Source organism: Siniperca chuatsi, linkage group LG23 (assembly GCF_020085105.1).
Source record: "Siniperca chuatsi isolate FFG_IHB_CAS linkage group LG23, ASM2008510v1, whole genome shotgun sequence".
Taxonomy (NCBI): Eukaryota; Metazoa; Chordata; class Actinopteri; order Centrarchiformes; family Sinipercidae; genus Siniperca; species Siniperca chuatsi.
Window position 1 is genome coordinate 14,716,509 of NC_058064.1, and position 19,244 is coordinate 14,735,752.

At 42.0% G+C, this 19,244-nt stretch overlaps 1 protein-coding gene across 1 annotated transcript; it reads left to right on the forward strand.

The window, feature by feature from the left end:
- Positions 1-715: 715 nt before the first annotated feature.
- pim3 (Pim-3 proto-oncogene, serine/threonine kinase) lies at positions 716-5,779 on the forward strand. Its single transcript, XM_044186489.1, has 6 exons — positions 716-1,415; positions 1,638-1,747; positions 1,896-1,946; positions 2,100-2,463; positions 3,358-3,534; positions 3,980-5,779. The coding sequence occupies exons 1-6, from the start codon at positions 1,328-1,330 to the stop codon at positions 4,180-4,182; spliced, it is 993 nt and encodes a 330-aa protein (XP_044042424.1). The 5' UTR covers positions 716-1,327; the 3' UTR covers positions 4,183-5,779.
- The last annotated feature ends 13,465 nt before the right edge of the window (positions 5,780-19,244 follow it).

Here is a 19,244-nt window from a genome sequence, read left to right on the forward strand (position 1 = left end):
TGTTTTTTGGACTGCTTGGGCTGTGTAAATATTTATGTTATTTGTATAATAAATGTAATTTACTTTTGGTATATTTAGTGTCATTTGTCATATGTTGCTTGTCTGTAACTCATTGTTATGGCTGCCCTTCTTGGTTAGGACACTTGAAAAAGCGATTTTTAATCTCAGTAAGACTTTCCTGGTTACATAAAGGTTAAACAAAAACATATAATTAACTGTCATCTCTTTTGTATGGATAGACTCTTTTTTAGATCTTTAAATAATTAGTCTCAACTGTATGACAATCATAACAGTCAAACTGCTCATTTTTAAGTGTAGGGAATTCTGGAGGGCAGCATACTCTAAGGTAAACAAATAACACAAGTGAGTTTAGGTACACACTTCATAGCTGAGAACAACTTGAAAGAGATAATCAGTAGTTTGTGGAGAATTACACTATAAACTGAACTTTCCCCTCCGATCATAAACTCTCTTTCCATCTCTCACTGCAGAGCTGCGGAGGAAAAGGGAGGGGAGAGGACGTCTCAGAATTGCCGCCACGTGCGCTCAAATGCCTGCTTTATTATAATAACTTTTTCTGGATTGGTCCAGATACGAAACACAGTATTTATATACGACATCTAATTGGTCGTCGCCTCCGTGTCGATAGTGAACACCGCAAAGCTTCCAGACAAGGGATTCTTGGGCGTCTCGTACTATGAGAAAGTAGTGCGCGGTAAAAATGATTATTTCAATGACATGTTCGAATAAAAATACGATTCAATAACTATACGTGCCCAGTAGTTTAGTGTACATGTGTATCTAGTAAAAAGTGACGAATTATCGCTGGTATTGAGCGAACGTGTCGACTTGTATTGGTGGCGGAGGGATACCACCATCCCACTGCGCGTCAAAATATTGGCTTGGGGAGACCGCGCCAAAGCTCAGACAGCGGCCACTCATCGGGATAACAGCACACTGCGGAGGGCATTTAAACGCACTCTACTGTTGATACGGCTACTATACACATCGGAGTGTAGTGGGTTTTTTTTTATTACTAAAGAGGACTGTTTTCGTCTGTTGTGCTTGAGTCGAGACACAGAAGCCAGATTTCATGCCGGTTTTCTGGGAAACAGTGTACGACTTCACGGTCGTGACACGACTTTGACGGGCGCGGTGCGGCGGAGTTGGCGCACTGCTGGACTGGATATATTTATTCGCTTGAAGCCAAGACGGTCTGCACCACCATTTATACTGCGCATGAGTTCACTTCTCATCTGACTATATTGGTTCTTCTGACTCCCAACGGGTGAATAGGGATCGTCTGCGCCGGCTTTTCAGTTTGAATATGTTGCTGTCAAAGTTTGGTTCATTTTCGCATATTTGCAATCCTTCAAGTATGGACCATCTACCAGTGAAAATACAGCTCCAGCCAGGTAGGTTGCCGTCACTGAACGTTGCCTTCTCACCGCCTTTATATTTGATTTGACAACTGAGAAGTGGTTTGAGAAACGTATATTTACTCTGCTTGATAAATTTAGAGTAACTCAAGCTGCTACTGTTGCAGCTGACCGGCTCGTAAAGCTGCGCGAGCACGACGCCATGGTTTGTTGTAGAAATATTGCGCTTACCTTAACATTTTTCACTTTTCCTTGCAGTTAAAGTGGAAAAGGAGCCCTTCGAAAAGGTTTACCAAGTGGGATCCGTGCTGGGCAGCGGAGGATTTGGAACAGTGTATGCCGGCAGCCGGATCTCTGATGGCGCACCGGTAAGGATGTGGACTGGGATGTTTTGATGGTACATGTGCCGCCATCAAAGCCGGGCGTACTTATTCACCACCGGGGAATGTAATGTGACTTCCCCACAACATCTGAAGCATTTGCTTACGATTTTTCTTCTTTACTGCGTTATTTCAGGTCGCTGTGAAACATGTTGCGAAGGAGAGGGTGACCGAGTGGGGCACAATTGTAAGTACTCATCCCCGATCTCTGTGTGTGTGGTTTGTTTTGGTCCCCCCCCCACCCCCACGCCTGCTGCTGGGTGGAGGTGTTGTGATGATATAAAGGCAGAATGGCTAGCTTATCCTAAAATACTTAATCAATTCTCCTTATTTGTTACAGAACGGGGCTATGGTGCCTTTGGAGATCCTGCTGCTGAAGAAGGTCAGCTCGTCGTTTCGCGGAGTTATCAAATTGCTGGACTATTACGAGCGGGCGGACGGCTGGCTGATCGTCATGGAGAGGCCGGAGCTCGTCAAGGACCTTTTCGACTTCATCACCGAGAAGGGCGCCCTGGACGAGGACACGGCTCGGGGCTTTTTCCGCCAGGTTTTGGAGGCGGTCAGACACTGCTACAGCTGCGGTGTAGTACACAGAGACATCAAAGATGAAAACCTGCTTGTGGATCTACGCACCGGGGAGCTCAAGCTTATTGACTTTGGCTCAGGGGCGATTCTCAAGGACACCGTCTACACCGATTTCGATGGTAAGCGGCCGCCTCCACCCCCTCCCATCACATTAATTGCTATTATAAAATGTCACAATGCTGGATGTGCAATTCATTTTTATGAACACATATCCGTGTGGGCTGGGTTGTACTTGCCCTTGATGCTCCGCCGTGCTATATTCAGATACGGAGGCGTTCACGAGGCTGTGACGCAGTGGTCTGTTTTTGGTCGAGGGTTTTCCTCGCCGAGGGTCTCGCGGCTTATCATTTCCACGGGATGTAAATGCTAATCGAAAAGCCTCCAGTGTTTTAGCGGGATGTATGACGCGCGTGTTATGGCTGTACATATATGACTCACAGTTAATTAACCCTATCATCCATGATGATAGAGCCTCCGCCTTATGAGATGGAGCGTACTTTTAATGTTTCCGTTAGTTATTTTGTTAGTAAAGCTTGACTCGCAGTCGCAGTTTGTGGACGTTAGGTCAGTGCCACGTAACATCTGTTTGTTGTGAAACCCGAGTCGGCGGTTCACGTGATGGGCTCACATTGCCTTTTTTTTTTTTTTTTTTTTTTTTTTTTGTTTGGTATCCAAGTTCCTCCTGCCATGAGGGAGGGGGGAGGGAGAGAAAGGAGGGAGGGAGGGAGGAGACGCAGGCAGGTCACCCACTTTGTGTTTTGTGGCTAAAGGAAGATGGAAAGCATTTCTGCCATGACTCAGCCATTTTAGACACAGACATATTAATTATTTTCATTTATTTTTCATTCAGAGTCTCTTTGCTGTTCCCATATTTTTGAACACTGATGCCCTCTATATTCTTAAACCTAAACTCTTAAAACCCACATGTTTTTCACTGATTCATACTATATTCAATAACAGTCACGCTCATTACTCACCTCCCCTTTTTCTCTGTCTTATTTTTATTTTTTTAGGTACAAGAGTGTACAGCCCACCAGAGTGGATCCGCTTCCATAGATACCATGGTCGCTCGGCGACAGTGTGGTCGCTAGGCGTGCTGCTGTATGACATGGTGTGTGGAGACATCCCCTTTGAGCAGGACGAGGAGATCCTCAGAGGAAGACTGTACTTCAGGAGGAGGATTTCAGCTGGTAAGTCGACTACAACAACACACCAACACACATAAGGCATGAGTCGACACTGTTGCCCTCTAGCTGCAGTAACTGGCACAGCCCAAAATCCGCCTCGAGGGTTGACTCTATTAGGAGTCACTTTACATCAGATTAATACCTCTTAATCATAATGGATCACCTGCTGAAATGGCTGGTAGACCGATTTATCAGCAATAACTAAAATTGAGATTCTGGCTGTTATGATTTCCCTCGGTGCACTTTGTGTAACAGCCCTGGTTACCCCAGAGAGGGAACTCAATAAAAGGTGGTGTGCTCTCATTATCTCATTATAATGGCTGTCTGTGTTGCCTACACACTAGGATATTGTAGATCCATACAAAGTCACATACAGTACAAACAAAACCCACTTGGTAATTTCTCTGAGTTCAGAGCCTCTTATCCTCATTTTTGTCTCTCCCTTCAGAGTGCCAGCAACTGATCAAATGGTGCCTGGCCCTGCGGCCCTCAGACCGGCCCACCCTGGAGCAGATTTGCGACCACCCCTGGATGAGGGCAACGACGGAGTCACCCAAGTCACCGGAGGAGCCGGTCGCCTGCGACATCCGCCTCAGAACCATCGACACAAACTCTTCGTCAAGCACAAGCTCAAGCAAGGAGAGCCTCTGAGGACGGCTCTGATGGACTGAAAAGACTTCTGGGAAAAGAAGGGGTTTGGGTGGAGGGAGTGATATGGACTCAAGGCCAGCAGCCTGTAGCCCAACCGACCCGTCAGCGGCTGGGCGCTTCACTCAGCTGGTCCAGCTAGAAAAATGTACTTTAATTTTCCTCTTTTGTAGGGAATTTGTAATTTATTATTATTTGTTCTTCCTTATCTTATCCCCCCTACTTGTTTTTTTTTTTTCCTTCTTCTTTCAGTTGATTATACTTGTTTCCTAATCGGGAACATTTTTTTCTGTTTGGGCGGTCTTACCAGCACTATTTATTTCCCCCCCTTTTTAACTTGATTTCACTCGTTTTGTTACTAGGCTGGTATATGCAGCTGGCAAGGCCCTCCTATTCAGACATGGCTGCTCTCATAGAGCTTGGAGAAAACCTTTTTTTATTTAAATGTTTTAATTTTGATTTTGTAGTGCCTTTTTTTGGAAAGCTGCTTTTCTGGGGGCTTTTGTCAACAACTCTGTTTTTTGGATTTGCCCGTGGCCTGGTGGCTATGTTGCCTGTGCTGTGATGGAAGGGGAGTCTTAGGCTGTTCTCTCTCCCCCTCCTCTCCATCACTGTAAGCCAACCAACCCCTAACCAAGAGGCTAATATAGCATTAGATAGGAGAGAAGGAGGTGGGGGCTCTTCCTGACAATGGAATACTTGAAAAACACTCGACTCAACTCTGTGTCTCTCTTTAACGCTGCTCACTCACTCTATAGCCTGAACAGGTGTTTGGAAACTGGATCCTGTCTTTTCTGAATGTCTACAAAATGTCAATACACACACACACCTCCCCCCCACCACCACCACCTTTTTCTCCCTCCCTTCCCCCATGCCTGATGCAGGGTGTGTGGCCCTCTTTTCTTTTCGCCTCCCGCCATCTCACTGCTTGACACTACACGGCCCCCACCCCTGGCCTCCCTCAGGGTTTGGGGTGTGAAATGCACAATCAATGCAATATTCATGGACTCAATTATCTATTTTTTCAACAAATACTGTACAGCGTGTTTTTTTTTTTTTCCTCTTTTTGTGTGTATATTTTTTTTTTCTTCCCGTTTGCATTTAATTTATTTGTAAACATGTAGACATTCCACACTCTGTGGCTATTTATTTATTTATTGTCTATGCTTAAAAGCCCCCCTAAAAATTTGCATATCCACTTGGTCTTTGGTTTGCATTCCTATAACTTATTTTTACATTTCGACATGGGTTTTTTTGAGATGTGGAGGATGCACTGAAGCAGTTGTCGATGTAAAGCAGAATAAAACAAGTTTACTTAAATTTGAAAAGAGCATTTGAATGTTATTTAACTACTTTAAAAAGTCTGTTGGTAATGTTGAATGACCAAGTATCAGAGAAATCCATCTGGTTTCTGTACTGTCAAGATAAATTTGAGTTTTATAGAAAGTTAAACAACGGGTGGAACAGCTTTCGTAGTTGTCACATAGCCTCATATTGGAGACCTTTCAGTTTAGCTGTGTGACTTGTGGCTGTGAAGGATGGATATTGCTATTTTTTGATACAAAAGTTTCAATTAAACTCCCATTTTTATGTACAGAAATAAGTCTGGTGTCTTGATCATTTTGAACATGGTGTGTTTATAGTTGTATGATCCATAACATTTTGGTAATTTTTTATATATATAATATATATTTAGCTTAGTGGAAAAATAACATGTTTGCCTCAGATTCTAGAGCTATTGCATGATACATGGTAGTCTGTAAATGAAGTCTTAACACCTTGCACACACTAATGAAACCCCCAGCCAATATTCATCTGAATCAGAAATACTGTATTGATCCCTGAGGAGAAACTCTTTTGTTACAGCTGCTCACTATCACATCAGTGCACATGGGAATCTGCTTGACAGCACTCCCTTGGGAGGCTAATATACATGTCCAATATAGCACGTGGTTCATTTACACTGCCTTTTGTAATAATAGCAACATTGTCACACGACTGATGGCGTGGCTGAGGAGAAACATCACAGGAGCCATTAACTGGATGACAACCTGCAGCAACCATGAGGCTAATAAGAGACAGATGTGTCTCGAGAGCCGAGGGGAGGAGAGGGAGTGATGGCATGATAGAGTGGGGATGTTATTTATCATCACACACACACATGCAGCCTCTAAAATATAACCAATTACTTTTCCATCTTATGCCTCCTGCTTGCCTACGTATTGTACAATAATACAAGTCATCCCGTTATTGGAAACAGGAAGGACATGAGTAACAGAGGCTGATGACATGGTGTGTCTGTGCATGTGTATACACTGTTTATGTGTGTGGGGTTTCCAGGAAGCAGGAGTGAGTGGCGGCGGGAAAGTGTGTATTGTTCTGGGGAGGTGCTGCCCTCTCTGGTGAGTCAGTGCCATTAGCTTTCACCTGTAATACTTTTCCACTGATTATAGTTGAAACAGAATTGCTACTAATCAGTGGCGGCTGGCCAATAGAGGGCGCGCCCTCCCTGAGCCCTCGAGCCACAAAAAAACCCATTACTATTAATAATAAATTAAAGAAATAGTCAATACTTGTGTGTTTGAAATATGGAGTGCACCCAGTAATATGTGTAAAATATGATAGAAATCATCTGCACAACATATATGCTTTTCCTACACGTCCCCTCCGTCTGTGATGGAGAAATCGCCCCAGGAGGCGGGTCTGAGTAGCAGTTTAGCCAAAGATGTGAACGTATGACATAAAATTTTGCGTCCTCAAATCTAATCCGAAAAGGGCATTTATTTTATTTATTTTAGACAGCGAGGCTTCTCTCGTGGCTTGAACACCAGAAAGGCCTGGCTAGCAGGATGCAGTCATGCTAATGCCTTATTTTGCTTTCCGTGCTTACTTTTTAAAAGAGCGGGGACAGATCCAGCATGTTACGGGAGTGAGGGGTATGAAGCACCTGTCTGAGAAAGTAAGGAAACATGAGAACACCAGGGCACACATGGATAATTCCACATTAGGCAGAGTGAGTTTACTATCGCTACACCTCAGAGCACTTGACTCCCATGCTTATGTCCATTCAAGTGTCTGAATAGCAACTTAACACCACTAATTACACTTCATGTTTACTTATCCTGATCTTTGCCTCCCTTATGGTTTACCCAACAAAACAAGGTCCATAGGGGCATCTCAAGAAATAAACATTTTCTACTACATGTTTTATATTATACTGAATTCACCTGTGTGGGTGACCAAAATAAGACGTCCTGTTGTGTTCGTCAAGGCGTTACTTACTGCTTTATTTTATGTTGGAATAAAATAATTGTTAAATATTTAACTGCAAAGTAGGAATTTTGCCATTTTTGCATTAAATCATACTGGGATGTTTGCTGAAATTGATTGGATGTGGCACAGCCCTACCTAGAACATTTTCCACCAGCCGTCACTGCTAATGATACCTTCTGTAAGGCCTCTGTCATGATTATGTGTAGCCAATAATGTTGACTCTGGAAAATGACATGTTTTATATAGACAGATAGACAGACATGAATTGATCATGAAAACCACACTCTTCAGACCTCACGCCTAAAATCCTTATCCCTGTGTAAAAAAAGTTATCTCAATAGCTCATCCAGACACCTACACATGTTCAACTATACTTGACTGGCTGCTTCCAATTCGCCCGAAGTGGAGACACATGGGCACTTGAAGACAGCTGGTCCCTAAATCTTCTCAGTGATCTAATTCATGATGAAGAGATTGATTTATGTGCTTGGGAAAAGGGAGTAGACTTAATTTTTTTTTACCCTTTGGAATACACATCTTGATATATGGAGCATACAAGTTAAGTTAAAGCAGCAATCCAGTATTATTCGGACTGCTCTTGAAGAGTTTGGTTTGAAATTTAAGTTATGTGCCAGACTATTTCTTGGCCGGCAACAGTAACTTCCTCGAGTCTCCACTGGTTGCCTGGCAACTGGTCCCAGCCAAGAAATAGTGAAATAGGAAATTGTGGTTTTTACACTTTGATTTTTGTATACATTAAACAATCAACATATAAAGTCTTAGTGAGCTTTGGACGTGCTGCTAGGCAGATTTTGTTACCACTGGACAGAGCCAGGCTAGCTGTTTCCCTGTTTCCTGTCTTTGTGCTGAGCTAAGCTAACCAGCTGCTGGCTCCAACTTCATATTCACTGTGCAGACATGTGTGGTATCAATTTTCTCATCAAACAGCAAAATAGTGAATAAGCATTTCCCATGATGTCGACCCATTCCTGTTATGTTGTAAAACGGCACATAAAACTTAAACAGGATCACTCAGCTTTCAGTGAGGGAACTGGGGAATACTTTCTCTGAAGACACCTCTTTTAATCAATCTAAAACTGCATTCCCTACAAGCACCCCTGCACCACCCTGTAATAAAACGCAGAGCTAGAAATGATTGCTGGTGTCAAAGTCAATACGTTGACATATGTGTTTCTATTTGCGTCCCTGGTAATCCTCCATTGTCTTTGTGTCTCCAGGCTTTTTGACATGCAAATGGCCGGCAACTTGTCTTCATCAGAATCCCTTCCGCTCAGATTGAAGACTATAGCGAGGCCTCATCCACTCTCACCGTGAAATCCTCATTAAATGTAGCGGGGCATATGCCAAACTGTTGTCTCCTTCAGTTGAAGTCTGATCCCACAAGCTGGTTAATATGATCCATCAGTGCCACTTAGTTTGACTCTATAAAGATTCCACTGCTTTGTAGCGATCTATTAAAAGATAAAATGGTATGAGTTAAAGGAACAATTAAATTATTTGTGTCCAAAACATTTTAAAGAAAAAAAATCTTTACTTGAAATTGTGTTCAGCATATTCTATAAATATAGAAGCTCTAGTGTGGTTAAGTAAGCCCACAGGAAACAAGATTCACAAGCATATTAATACCTGTCAATAGCTCTTAAAATCAAAGGTTTTTTGTGTGTTATGCTTCTTTAGAGGTGGAAACACTTTCAGTATTTAATCCACAACTGTTGTGCTAACACTGACAACTCCAGCTCACATTGCTGTGTAGAGTAAATGCTAACCTTTAAAGGAATAGCTGTCAAGTCTGTGTGTGTGTAAAAAATAACAACAGAGTCTGACATTTTTTCGGGAATCCTGTGGGTCACGGGATTCCTGTGGGATTCCCGCAGGATGGGAGTCAACAGGAAGAAAAAGTCAACGGAGCAGGCAGTCATATCAGTTTTTACATATAAATACGCAGTTCTAATGAATTTATTCTAATGAATAAACGCTATTTTTGTTTTTCTGAACATAATGCTAGTCGTTCTGTTGTCTTTTTTTATTCTCTCCTGTCTGCTCTGGTGGCTGGTTGGTTGCAGCCACCTGACCAGAGCATGACGTGTGTGGACTGTAGATTGACGACACATGGTGCAGCCTAAGAAAATGATGGCGAGAACATCAAATCAAAATCATTGCATTTCCTAAAGACTACCGTGATTGGGACGGGACTGGAAATTCGTGGGATTGGGACGAGTGAAAATCCACTCCCATGTCACCCTCTACAAACAGAGGAGCAGTGACTTCCTGGAGTCTCCGCTGGTTTCCTGGTCCACCTCATGGTAATGACAATGTTAACATTTGACAAAACAAAAGACTTGCTGTTGCCCCCTGTTTCCAGTGTTTATGCTTAGATAAGCTAATTGTCTGCTGTCTAACTTCATTTCTAAATCATCATTCCTTTAACTAACATCAACAGACACAGTGTAATTATGCAACCTCTTTAAATGCGTCTGTGAAATCTGTGAAACAAGCATCAGTGGTGCTAGACAGTTATGGTTAGGTGGCAAGTTGGAGGGGTAAAGAAAGACTTTGTGTAAAATTTGAAAATAATTCTTTTGGAAGTAGGCCTCCTTGTTATTCTGAAGAATCTTTTTTTTGAGGGGGGCCTTTATTTTTAAGCTTTTTGGTTAAATCCATTTTGATGCCTTGAGAGGTGGTGGTATATCTCCATCTGCATCACCGAAGAACTTAAATATGAATCAAATAATTATGTTTCTTGTCAATGTATTTTAAGTATGTATATTTGTAACGTAAACCCCTGAGTTGAAGCTGAGGTGACTGCGTTCAGAACTTTTTTCTCTGTTACTCTGTATTCTCTGAACAAAAGTGCTGGCACGTTAAAGGCTGTCGGTGGTGGCCGCCATAGGTGACAACTCGACAGACACAGAGGAAGATGCCAGATGGACTCTGGGCCCAAGGGCCCCAATGGACACAGATGGGTGGGTGGGTGGCACAAACACAGGCAGCACAGGCGACAGTGAAAGCACCAAGACAAGGAAAGGGAAAGAGAGATCACACCACCGCCAGTGATACTACACTTTGCACTACTTCTGTATGTGTGTGTGTGTCCATGCATCTTACCCTTTGAATAAAGACTTGTAGGCATTTGTATATATGAGTTTGCATAAGTGCATGCTGTTGAATGTGTGCATGTATGTGCATCTGTATGTATGCGTAATTCTAGATGCTCGAGTCCGTGCATGCTCTCAAACACCTCTCCCACATAAGTACACTTAAGGTAACAAATATATCCTGTGATTCGTCTTCTTTGTGAAAAATTGCTGATTTTTCAGGTTGTGAAATATATTTCAGTCTGTCTGCATCCTCTGCATCAGCGTACCAGCAGACCTAACACACGAAATCAGTACATCACAGTTTTGAGATGGACTCACCTGGTCAGTCTACTGGACCTTAAGTCACAACAATCCATTTAAACTGTCTCAGGGCAGCAGTGAAAGGATCAGTTAAATCCTTTGAGTGCTGAGATAAAAAGAAGTCTGACGAGGCAAAAAACACAAGCAATCAGAAGATTGTACAGGTTGTAAACAAACCCGGTTAGTCAAACATATTTTGAAGAGTAAACAAAGATGCCTTAAAATGTTAAAATATTGCCCATAGTGTCTGCTGTAAACATCCATCACGTTATACAGAATGACCTTCTTGATCATCTTTGACCTACTGTATTTACCGTAGTTGTGGGATTTTTACAGACATTTTAGGTACACCCACTCTCAGATAAAGTGGTTTAGATTATCTGGCTTAACTGTCCACTGACCACTTATGTTTCTTGCCCCATTGGAATATTTTACAGCATCTTTTAAAAGGCAACACAAAGTCAGACTAAGTCAAAAATTGATGAAAGAACTATTAGCTTGTGGTGCTAGTTCCATTATATTCAAAAAAGGCAGACATCTCTACGGCCAATATCTCCAAAACTCAGTAACTCACACCAAAACAATCTAGATGGATAAATAGCACTACAGGTAAGAGGGAAAATATGCATTTTTGATTTTGGGGTGAACTGTCCCTTTAAGGCACCATTATTTTATACTGTATGTCCTTTGCCTTGAACCATGTTTATGTACTTGTGTTGTGTATATGCCTTTGTTGCAGGATGCCTGCCTGCCTACTCTGGAGGGCTCCTGCTCTCTGTTACCCTGAGCAGAGCCTCCACAGGGACTTTCCACTGGTCTGGCTCAGCGTTCATTAAAAGCTGCGCCACCGCCAGAGAGAAGTACCTGGCCGCCCAGCTGGTGGGAACCTGCTGCCGTCAGTCTAACATCGGAACTCATTGTTCTGGGTCGACAGGACACGCTGTAAACATAAGGGTAGAGTGTGTTTTAGGAGACGCAGACAGAAACACATGCAGAGACATCAGGCAAACACATGCACAGTTGTATAAGGACATGAGACATACACACAAACAGATCCCTGAGATTAAATAGAAGCAGGGCTACAAAGCCTCAATCTGGCCTGCACACTGCGCTGCTGTTGCCAAGCTCCCCAAACAACAACATCAACAACTGCAGATCTCAGCAGGTGAGCCGAGGTGATTGCAACAGCTTAATATTCCCAAGTCAGAACAATTTGTCCATCACGTCTAATTGTGAGTGTGCGTGAGAGACAGAAAGGTGGTCGGGTGGGGGGATCAGAAAAAAGTGAGAGGAAGGTGAGAAGAAAGGAGGGATTAAAGGGGATGAAAGAGTGTGTGCAGAGAGGGAGAGAAAAGAGAGATAGAGATCTTAATCGTTACAGTCTTTTTACGAGCTTGTAATGTGATCAAAGGAACCGTTGACCTGGTGCTCATTTTGCCCTGCGGCTGTTATCTGTTTCTCCAGCATGATGAGAAGAGTCCCTTCTGCTGATTAAACAGGACTCTATTTTGGGAAGCATTTCTTGTTGTACAGCAGCGTGTTGCTGCAGTGATAAAAACAAAAACACATTTTGTTACAATGAGTGAGGTTTAAGGGTTATGCTGTAATAACACAGAAATGACATGTTAGAATGAGAAACATGTATTGTTAAAAGGAATTAACTAAAAAAGATATTATATGAAAGTATGTTATGAGAAAAGGTTTCTTGTCACAATGACAATTTGTGAGGTGTTTTTTTCTCATGGTGAAAGCGATACACTGCTGTATTGTTGAATTGTATTTTTGTAGTTTTCCCTTTGGAAGGTAGTAATCTGAAACCATTCTACTAACCCTTTCTGCATGTTTCACTTTTTGCTTATGAGAATACTGATCTATGCTGGAATACTACCTGGCCCTGGATTTACTTTTCAGTAAAGCTCTAAGAACTAGATTTTGACTCAAAATCAGTTAATAAACTCACATTAAGGCCCCTGTCATGTCCATTAATAATGTGTTTTAATATCTCAACAACTATTGGATGGAGTGCCATGAAATTTTGTACAGATATCCATGGGGCCTAATGACCTTGGCGATCTGACCCCTGACTTATACTCTAGCGCCACCAGCAGGTCAATGTTGCCATTTATCCTATGCAATATCGCTAATATTCGCCGATATTCCCATCAGCCTCAGCTGTACTTTTAGTACTGTTTAATGCTAATTAGCAAATGATAGCATGCTAACATGCCTGAACCTGATAAACATTAGACCTGCTAAACATCAACATGTTAGCATTGTCGTTGTGAAAATGTTAGCATGTTGACGCTAGCATGGCTGTACACTCTTAGTTTTGTTTACTTTTATTTTAATTTAAAGATGTCGGAGAGGGTTTTACAAGTTCAAACAATGGTTTGATTTACTAACAGAAAATACTTCAGCTGTAGTGTAAACATGAAAATCACTCAAACTGGAGTTATTCAGTTTTCACACGGTGACACTGATATGTTGTCCTAGTAAGAAGGCATGGTGACTCAGTGGTTAACACTGTGGACACACATCAAGATGTTTCCACTTCCTTGGCTTTGTCCGCTCTGTGAAGAGTTTTCAACTTCTCACTTGGTGCTCGGGTTTCTATCCCACAATCCAAAGACATCCATGTCAAGTACAGCACAATGAAGAGTGAGGCCAGTGATGAATGGCGACCAGACCGGAGTGTTTCCTTTTGGCACAACGCGTGGTGAGATAGGCTCCAACCCCCTGCGCCCTTATAATAAACAGGTGAGGAGAGTGAATGACTGAATGTTCTCACGGTTGAGACCGCTGCAGGACTCGCTGTCAGTCAGGTTTTTGTTACAGGACCATGGGTCTCAAGCGTTCCGTTGAACTCAAGACAAACATGACCCCTGCGGATATCAAAAATTAATTGGCGGAGAAAGCACAGATCTTGTATACAGTGTCTGTAGAAGTGTAAAAAACAGATGCATTGACTGCATTCTTTCACTGATGCGTCTGCACTGAAGTGTCTTTTTGCTCCTTTGTGGATCTCTGGTGTCAGCTTCTTTTGGTATGCTTTCGTAGCTCAAGGCACTGAGGACATGAGGTTCCAAAGTTCAGGAGGGATCCAGAGAAGCATTTCTCACTAAGCCTTGTTTACAGCTGCTCTAATCAATATTTTTATATTAACAATGAATCAAATGTGCCTGATTATCTATGTGTAGCCAGTGCTGTAGAGTTAGTGTGCATCAGCAAGGGAAATACTATTTATGATTTAATGAGGTAAATTTTGTATTTTTGGACACATTTCACAATTGTTTGGATACAAATTACTTGCATTATATTGAGAATAGAAATTTTGATGTTTTTGTTGTAGCTATAAAAAGGAGGCTCCTTCAATAAATAGGGACACGGGTGAACTGGAACTATGAGGACTATTAAGTAAAACTGAAGACTGAAAACAATAAGCTGAAAGACGCTAAAACGCTGTGTAGAGCTGAGAGGAACTGCAGAGTCGGATGATAATTCTGTGGGTTGGTCACTATGAGCGACCCCTTGCACATTACGTGTAGTTGTTTGATCCATTGTCAATATAAAAATATTGATTAGTGCAGATTTAACATCAAAAATCAAATACACTCAAAAGACCTGGAAACTCTGCACCATGAGTGGTAAGAGACAAAAAGAAAGCATTGTGTGACAAGTACAGACATGCTTTAGGAAAAACAATCTTTTGGATGAAAATGGAGCGGGGTGAGACTTGAGACATCAGAGTGAGACTTAGAGGTTTGGACCTGAGTATCACTCCTTCTCATGGGTGACACAAAGAGAAGACACATGGCAGCAGAGAAGTCCAGTTTGGAGATTATATTTTTGGTATGACTCACAACTCTTGTACACAGCAATCAAGCTAAATTTATCGAGTTGCAGGGTCACTAACCTTCAAGCTGATGTTTTTTTTTCCTGCACTACCTCAATAGTGAATTTGAAAGCTTTGGCAAGGTAAGATAGTAATTTTAGATTTCCAATTTCTTTCAAAATAAATTCAAGACTTATTCTTGTATGACCCACTTCTGGGCCCAGATTGTCTCTTTAAAGAAAAACAACAAGAGGAGCGGCACACTAAAAGGGTTATATCAGAGCAGTAAAAACAAATCTACTTCCCTTTTATTTCAACTGTGTAAATATCACTGGTAGACGGACACAGTTTACACAAGCAGGGCTCCGATTACAAGCTGTGAGAATGGCAGGGCATTCAGCCTCCCATTCAGGACTGTCACGAAAGCTGGCGCGTCTCCTCGATGACGGTGATTAAAGGGCGTGTGTTTGCCGCAGGTATGTAACAACCACTTAAGGCCGAGCTTAGCTCCCCTCAGGCTACCAGGAATGTATGGGAGCTGCTCAGAGAGGAGAGATACTACCACTGCCCCTCCTCTAAGCTCCTCGCTTAAACCACATACAGTAGGTGCACCATAATCGGGCTGCACTTTCACCACTCGTTCAGCCTGAGAATATATGGCCCTGGAAGAACCCTGGGAATCAGTGGGAACAGAGAGGAGAGAATTATGGGTGTTGTTTTGCTTTCTAAGAAGTGAACGTGCTGAGAAATGAAACTGAGAGCTTTTGATGATGCCTGTAATAACTAAGTACAGAACATTCACCATTTAAAAAAGACTGATAGCACACAATATTTAAAGAGGACGTCCACCTCGTATGATCCTTCCAAACAACTCCAGCAAGTGCTGTGTTTAAGGGCAATGTCCTCAGATACCTAAAGGGTTCAGTTTGCTTCAAACAAAGAAGTTCGTACAAAGGTTCATCCAGTAAACATTAATGGCAAAAGTCTTTATGGCTGTTTCAAATGGCAACACTCGAAGGCAAGGCAAAAACCAGAACACAGTATGTATGCGTAACATACAAACTGGGCCCTACTGGGGTTTGAACCCATGACCTTCTTGGTGTTGACTTGGAAAAGGTGTCCCTGGCTAGATTCAAACTCCGGACAAGATGATCTTGCACATAAGCAAGATGCCACAGTGTGTTGGCTGGCCTAGTAAGTGGTCATATTCAGAACACACTAAATTCAATTTAGTTTAGATGACTGTGCCAGCAGGACATCTAACCTTGATATATGTGTTTACAACGGTCAATTAGCTTAGTGCAGATAATATGTAGATGGGTGCAGCAAGTAGAGACACATGATAGCGAAAACAATACTTTGGATGAAAACGGACCGGGATGAAAGACAGAGACACAGGGGAAAGAAGTCTGAATATGAGTATCACTCCCTTCTGTGGGGGTTATAGGAAGAGAAGACTCATGCTAGCAGTGTGTGTGTGTGGTTATGACCCAGTTAGCCAAGGCCCATGTTTCCAGATGGTTATGTCAGTGCACCACTACTGGTCTATGCTTCAGGGAGCTCTCTCTCCTCTCTCGGTCCCTAACTGAAACCACTGATATAACACTGTGTAATGGCCTGAACTGTGAAACATCAATGTTAAATTAAATCACTTAAACCTGTCTAGAGTTGTATTTTCTTTTATCTTTTGACAGGAAAAGAGGTGTATCTGCTTCAAAATCAATGCATGCCTTGTAAGTATTTTAATCAGCACCGTCTCTTGTCAAATTACAGATCAGTTCAGAGGGAAGAAATTCATAAAGAGATTTACTTCAAAACTGCATATTCACCATAGAATAACAAAATATTAACACTCCATAGTGTTGAATCTTATGTACTTTTGATATTGAGTAATACATATTTGTTAAAACGTTTTACCCTAGCGTTTTGAAAAAATAAACCTTCCTATGTTTTGCATTATCACTGTCAGAACTGTGCTGATCTCTGTTGCCATCGACACGTTGCAACAATCGTTTGTCCCTCCTGCTCTGTTCAAGGTGACTGTGTTCATCAGAGCGTCAAAGCTCAAGGTGTGACTCAGCATTATTGCATGTCAACATCATCTTCGCTTCCTCTTATTAAAACCAACACACACAAAAAAGTCCGTCATGGAACAACAATGTGACCTTGATGCAGTGCCAGCCAGTCGCTAATAAAACCTCCATCTATATCCTGTTTACCTGACTCTACACCTCTGCTTCAGCTTCTCATCCTTCCCTATTCTCTTTTACATCTTGCCTTCCATCCTCGTTCGTAACGTGTCTTCTTCCCTAATTTCACTTTTCCTGCTCAAGTTTTCCTCTCCTCTATTCCTCCTTGTCATCCTCTTCCTGTGCCTGCTTTTCCTCAACTCCTCTTCACTCCTCCTCCCCCTTGTTTACCTGTAGCTCTGTAGCCACGGTGATTGCCACGGTTGTCACAGTGATCATGTTACAACTAGGACAGCCAGTTCTGAGAAGGGGAAACAAGGGATTCCCAATAATAGGCCACTATTGTTCTCAAAAGGCTCTCTTTCTCTCTCTCTCTCAGTGCCACTCCACTCCCATAACACACACACACACACAAGAACACACAGATACACTAGGAAAAGGACACCAGATACACACTTGTACACAAAGACACACATATATATATACACACACAAGCAAATGCACAAACAAACAGGCACATACTTTAGGCTATATAGAGTGTGTACATTCACTTCATTCATTACTTAGGAAGTTACAGGTAAATGGAAGGTACACGGATTCAGTATTTACCAGAAGTATGGACCTGAGTAACATGACTTGGTCTCAAGTCAGACTCGAATCACAAATCTGGTGACATAAAACCTTACTGAAGAAAAAATAAATCTAAATAGACTTGCTATTTGACTCTGACTTTAATCCCAATGACTCAAAGTTCAAAGTTTAGGTCTTGGACTTGACTTGTTGGTCTTGACTCGCCAAGACCTGAGGCTTACTTGTGACTTGCAAAATAATGACTTTGTTCCACTTCTGGTATCATTTACCTGGTACTTCTTGTCAATAAACTCTAAAATTTTGCGTTAATGTTATTGTAGTAACGAGCAGCCGAGTGGGAATTCCGAGATGGAGATATCGGAAATTTCAATATTTCTAACACTTCATGACAAAATGTCAACAAACCTGTGGCAAAACCATTGTTGGCAGTTACATCTAAATAAAATAAAAATTTCACACTTGTATAATTGATTCAGCTAATTAAAAGGGAGCTCTACTATGTTTGTATCTGGTTTTAAACCCCTGACAAATATTTATGCTTAATGATTATAAATAGCTCATTTAGGCTTAAAGGGTTGCTCCAGTGATTTAGTGTTGCACTTACATAAAAAAGAGGTCATTATATCCAGACTTTTATTCCCTTGTATGGCTCTAGTTCCAAAATGCTGGATCCTGTGATTCCAATAATGCGACTCACCCTCCCTGCCTGAAAATCAGACTGCCGTTTTGTATCACTTCATTCATTCGTCCTTATTTTATGCGAGTTACACATCCATCCCGCTGACGTCATTTTCAGATGACACGGAAGCTGTGGTAGCAGTTGCTAGAAGCAGATAACTTTACTTTTTTAAGCGTTGTTATTATTGTAAATCAACTTCCAACAATCGCCATTTTTCTAGCAAGCTTGCTAGCTATAGAGGAAGATAAGACATCCCCATTCTAAATCCCACCTACTAAGCTTGGACTGTTTGATTGTTTCTCCAACAGCCAGCAATGGGCACAGCACCAGATCTATTTAAATCGCTGAATAAATCAGAGACGTGGGAAGAGATTCAGAAGTCTGGAACCAGGCTATATTTAATGTCTTTTGTCTTTACTTTCTCAGACTTTAAAAAGCTTCTCCAGTGCCACAGAAGCCATTATACAACTGATTTCACAGGCTTAGCAGCACTCCCCATGATGAGCTGATATTCACGTCTAAAATTTATTTAGTGCGAGGTTTTCCCGTTCTTCCCATTCTGTCAACATGGCATAAATGCCAAATGTAAAGGCCAATCCACATAGAAGCCCTTTTTGAAGCATTTTTGACGTCTGTCACTTTATCCTCCGAGGGCGGTACAGCAGCTAGATAAAAACATAAATGTAGATATAAATTATGCTAACCGCTGAGTTCTTTCTCTCTTAAATACATTATATCCTGTGCAATGGGGGGAGGGGGGATTTTCACTCACACTGCTGTTTAGAAGCTGCCGCCGCTCCTCCAGAGCACGAATTCCCACAGGCTTTTTTTCTGCAACCCCAGTGTACCACAGGAAGCCAAGCTGGGTAGCGAACGCCTTAGTTTTATAGGGAGCGAGTGAGTGCAATGCAGAATAACCTGCAGCAGGGAACTCAGATGCTGGCCAAACAGAACTAGGTCACAGCCAGTGTCATAACACACAACAGCAAAGTGGAAATATGTTTGATTACGGCCTACTTTTTGCCTCTTTCTGCAACCTTGCTGTTTTGAAAATTATAGGGCACACAAAAGAGGTTTGACAC